Below are 5,145 nucleotides of genomic sequence, written 5' to 3'. Positions count from 1 at the left end.
CACAATATTCCAATATGACATACTGTTTACAGATGCAATATGACATCCCAACTCTTGTACTCAATACCCTGACTGATAAATGCCTTCTTCACCACTCCACTCTGTCTACCCATGTCATCAGTTTCAGGAAACTATGTAACTGTACCCCCAGGCCTCTCTGTTCCACACATTCTCCAGGGCCCTACCATTTACTGGGTAACCAAAATTTTATTTTTATAAGGTATCCATTAAATAATTCATTAATTCTTCCAATTCCTTTATTTGATTTTGCATTGATATAGTCATGAGCTTTCAAATTGAATAAACAAAGTTGTTTATTTTACTGTTGTCTGACTACACAGATACAATATGAAATTTGTCATTAAAATATGAACATCTTTTTGCATTTTTCACTGACAAAACAGAGAAGACTTGCATTTCTGTAGCACCAGTCACAGCCTCAGAATGTCCCAAAGTTTTACAAACAATAAAGCATGTCTTAATTGCTCCAAGAAGGGCAGTAGCCAATTTGAACAATCAGAATTTCAAATTCAAATTAAGGGAAAGTCATTCCACAATACACTGGAAGTCACCCTCTCCCCTTTGTTTCATTAAAATATCATGGGATGTTTTACACTTATGGAATATGACAGATGCGAGCAGCAATGATGCTGGAGGAATTCAGCAGTCAGGCAGTATATGCGGAGGGAAAGGGACAGTCGATATTTTGGGACCCTTCACCTGGAGTGGATGGGACCTCAGCTTAATATTTTAACTAAAGGACAAGAAGCCTGAATTGTTGCACTGAGCATCCATGGCAAAACATCAGCTGTTTCACCTCTGAGACAAAACCACTACACCAGAATGTTTTTGTGCTCTAGATAGGGCCCCTATCACGACACGATGATTGCAGTTAGAAAGTGCAATTATTGAACTGGAACAGGACGTGGTTGGAATCAGATGTGTGCCCTTCTTTTACAGGTTCAGAATGAATGAGCAACTGATTGGGTGATCTATACGCCAGAAGCAGGGCAGAAAGTTGAAGAGTTTGTTTAAAAAATCTGTAAAGAAAATGAAAGCTTTTCATTTCAACATCCAAGAGCATCAGTGGATAAAACGCTGATTATATTCAGCAGGTCAGGTAGCATCTAGGAACAAACAAACAGAGGTATCTCATCAGGAAGACGACATTTCATGTCGGCATAAATTTGAACACTGGTTCTCTCTGAACCGCTGCTGTGACTTCGGCTTTAGTCTTACTTCAACATGGAAGCATTGAGTTCCTTCTCCAAACTCTGAATAAAGCAACAGTTAAGAAACATCAGTTGACCATGAGGTAGAAATGTGTTGAGGATTGCCTCAATTCGATCTGTCTTCAGTACAATATCATTACTGTGGTTGAACAGTTTCAGATGCTCTTTAAAGTACCTGACCAACAGGCGCAGGGTATTCTCCGCCAACATAAGGTTCTCGTAAGTATCACAGATTAGGGCAAAGCCCAAGAAGTGAACTCCTATCCACACAACTATTGTTTCTTCGGTGAAGATATCGCCAGCAGGGAGTCGGAACACACCCAAGTCCGGCTCCTGGGACCCAATGGATTCCTCACTCAGTGCAGCCCCTGAGTCAGGGAGGGGTTTATCTGCTGCCTGCCGGGCCAAAATACAGGAAGAAGACACTTGCCTGAAATCAAAAGGCACAGTGACTTTATTCTACTGCATACATATTCCAAGTTTCACTGATACATGTACCTGCAGCTATGGAGGTCAAGTACCACACTTCAACAAGAGTTAGATTGACATCTGCTCATATCACTTCTTCCTCAAGTTCTGAACCACATTATTCCCTTTCTCAAACTTCTCAAATGTTCACACTCATTTTATCTTTGCCTCCTCCCACTTCTGCCTCTTCCCCCAATACATTCCTCCAGAACTCAAACTGCAATCTACCCCAGCCCTCACTCTGCTACACCTGCTCCTGAAGCTCCTAGCCCCTCAGCCTACCAACACTTCAGATGTTCACCCCAAATATTGCTCATCCCCTGTATGCCACTCGTCACCCACCTCTGCTATCGTCACTCTCCACCAGCATTCCCATCCACTTGTGCCTCTCTGTTTTACAATGCAGCTCTATCACTCTCTCGGAACCTTGCCATTTGTCCACTAATGGCACCCCTCTTCTCAACAATCCTTCCTCAGACCTTGCTCCAAGTACTCCAACTCTCCCCAACCCCATCAACTCGCCTCACTCACTAAGTCCGCACCCGCAACCTCCTCCACCCACCGCAACCCTCGCTCACCAACCTCTCCCAAAGCTTTCACCCACCCCAACCCCTTCACCCATCCCAACACCCTCACCCACCTTCACCCAATCCAACGCCTCTTTCTACCTCACCCCGTACCCACCACCACCATCACACACCCATCCCTGTACTACCCCGGCCTCCGCCAATAACCCGCCGACCCCTGCCTGTCCCCCGACCTGGCGACGGCCATCAGCTGTTCCTTCGCCCGTAGCCTATCACGCTGCAGGCCGAGGCTGGCCTGGTCGGAAACTGGAGCCCCGAGCTCGGCGTCCCAATCGGAGGCTGGAACCGGGAGCTCGGCAGGCGGTCCCTCGGGCCCGAACAGCCGCGAGTAGAGGAGCCGGGTCCGTCCGCGGCCGAGCGTTAGCAGCACGAAGCCCCGTACCATGGCAACCGCAGCAAGGTGGGCAACGCCTCTCGCGAGAACACGGGGAAAGACGTCAGTGAGAGCGCCGAAGGAATCAGCAGGTCAGACAGAGTCTATGGTGGAGAAGGCAACAGGCTGGCAGAGATCCTCCAACAGGACTGTTTATTCCCGGTCATAGACGCAGCCTGACTAATGGGGCCCTCCAGCATTTTCTATGTGATGCTCAAAATTTCCAGCATCTGCAGATATCTTGAATAAAGACTACATTACCCAGGGTGCTGCGCGGGCGCGGCTCCTCCTGACGTCGGAGTGTCGTCACCACCCACCTTCGAGTTGAGGGTTCGATCCCCACTTCAGCCACTTGAGCGCATAGCCTGTATCTATGGTTAGGTAGTTTTGGGGGTGCTGCTTTACAGATTCAATATCAAATTTTTTTTTCTTGTTGTCTGTTTTGATTTTTTTTCAGTTAAGAAAGTTTGAAATTTTAAACTAGCATTTCTCAGAGGGAAATCTGTTCTTATCTTGACACCAGACTCTCAGGAAATGTAATCACAAACAAGAGAAAATCTGCAGCTGCTGGTAATCCAAGGAACACACACAAATTACTGGAGGAACTCAGCAGGTCAGGCACCATCTATGGAGGGAAATAATAGTGGACATTTCAGGCTGAGATTCTTCATCAGGAAACCAGACTGAACTACCAGGTTCCTCCAGCATTTTGTGTGTTACTCTTCACTTTCTTTTTCTTTACTTATGTGCTAAGGACTTGCTTCTGCTCTCATACTGTAGGGGATGTAAGGGTGGATTGGTTGGACAGGTGATGCTGGACAGATTTCTGCCCTGGCTGCCTTCATCAGACAGAATTGAATTGTTTTGCACCTTCCCAAAAGTGTCCTCTCCATTTCCTTCTTGGTAATGGTACCGGGTTATTATCGTCATATGTATGACGATACAGTGAAAAGCTTGCCTTGTGTACTGTTCATACAGACCAAGTCATTACACAGTACTTTAGGGTGAAACAGTAACCAAGCAGAATCAAATGTAAAAGCTAACGACAGAGTGCAGTTCAGATAAATGATAAAGTGCAAGATCATAATGAGGTAGATTGTAAGGCCAACAATCCATCTTATCGTTCAGTGCGGAGTGGGGAAATAGCTCTGTTCTATCCCACTGAAATTTATAAAAATTCTGTTTGTATACATTTATTATTTAATCTTGTAGTTGTTTTATGTATTGCATCACAAAACAACAGTTTTCAGGACATATGTCAGTGATGTAAACCTGATTCTGATCCTGGTTTCATTCTTGAGCCTGGTAGTACTGTCTTTCAAGCTTCTGTATTTTCTGCCCAGTGGGAGAGGGGAGAGGAGAGAATGGTTCTTGATTATGCTAGGTGCTTTACTGGGGGAACAAGAAATATAGACAGTCTATAGAGGGACGACTGCTCCCTGTGCTGTGCTGAGCTCTGTTCATAACTCTCTGCTGTCTTTTGCAGTCATGTACAGAGCAGCTGACATACCAAACTATTATATATCCAGAAAAAAGCTTTCTACGGTGCATCAGTTTAAAAAAAATAGCAAGAGTCAAGCGGTACGTGTCAACATTTTTAGTCTCTTGAGGAAGTATTGGAGGTTTTCTTAGTTGTGGCATCAACATGGTTGGACCAGAGAACGCTATTCACAACCAGCAACTCAGATCAACATGATGTAGACAGGAGCATGTGCACTGCCCCCTTTCTTCAGGGCAGGTCTTATGGAGGTGACAGACTGGAGCAGAAGGCAGTCTGTGGTGCAGTAAGTGACACTGATGATGCAAACATCCTTACAGACTCTCATATGGACAGTAACATGGGCCAACAGATACAAATAGATGAAGAAACTCGAACCAAAACGCCAACTGGCAGTTTCCTTCTACAGATGCCCTATGACTCATCATGCTCCTCCAGCTTCTTGTCTGTTGCTACCAATTCCAGCATCTGAAGTCCCTTGTGCCTCCAAATGCCCGGATTGAGGGAGCTGTTCAGAGTTCTTGTTGCAAAGGGTTTGGAGTTTGACAAAGGGAAGTTCTGTTGCAATGGGGAAGTTGGATGTAAGGGCATATCTGGAATTCTCTCTCACAGTTTGTACCTGAGTAAGTGAGTGAGGCCTCCGTTGGTCAGGGTTGACCATGGACGTTGCATCCAAGATGTCTAGGTAAGCAAATCTGGCTAGTACAATAATGGAAACCTGCATTCTCCATATCTCCTCGGATGCTGCCTGACCTGATGAGTTCGTCCAGCACTTTGTGTGTGTTGATCTGGATTTCCAGCATTTGTAGAATCTCGTGTTCTCAATATCTCCTCTATTTTATGCCTCCTAGCATCCAATAAATTCCAATAAAATTGCCGCTTATTTTTCTAAATTCCAAAAACTACAGTCCCAACTGGTTAAACCCCTCTGTCTAGACCAGACATTTCATCCCAGGAATTAGCTTGCTGAACTTCTTTCGGACAAAC

The 5,145-nt window shown here is 45.3% G+C and overlaps 1 protein-coding gene across 1 annotated transcript; it reads right to left on the bottom strand.

Annotated features, from left to right (window-relative positions):
* Positions 1 to 296: 296 nt before the first annotated feature.
* On the bottom strand, positions 297 to 2,715 carry ap5s1 (adaptor related protein complex 5 subunit sigma 1). Its single transcript, XM_059965704.1, has 2 exons — positions 2,461 to 2,715; positions 297 to 1,662 (listed from the first exon to the last, which is right to left on the bottom strand). Exons 1-2 carry the CDS (start codon positions 2,670 to 2,672, stop codon positions 1,236 to 1,238), a joined length of 639 nt encoding a protein of 212 aa, XP_059821687.1. The 5' UTR covers positions 2,673 to 2,715; the 3' UTR covers positions 297 to 1,235.
* Positions 2,716 to 5,145: the final 2,430 nt, after the last annotated feature.

This window comes from Hypanus sabinus, chromosome 3 (genome assembly GCF_030144855.1).
Source record: "Hypanus sabinus isolate sHypSab1 chromosome 3, sHypSab1.hap1, whole genome shotgun sequence".
Lineage (NCBI taxonomy): Eukaryota > Metazoa > Chordata > Chondrichthyes > Myliobatiformes > Dasyatidae > Hypanus > Hypanus sabinus.
The sequence above is the reverse complement of the archived record's forward strand: the minus strand, read 5'-3'. Positions and strand labels throughout refer to the sequence as shown.

Bases quoted from the DNA above. Each gene is read 5' to 3' on its own strand.
- ap5s1 (XM_059965704.1), bottom strand. From the start codon at position 2,672: ATGGTACGGGGCTTCGTGCTGCTAACGCTCGGCCGCGGACGGACCCGG. The intron at 1,663-2,460 runs GTCGGGGGACAG...TTTTGATTTCAG, and splicing joins CAGCTGATGGCCGTCGCCAG to GCAAGTGTCTTCTTCCTGTA.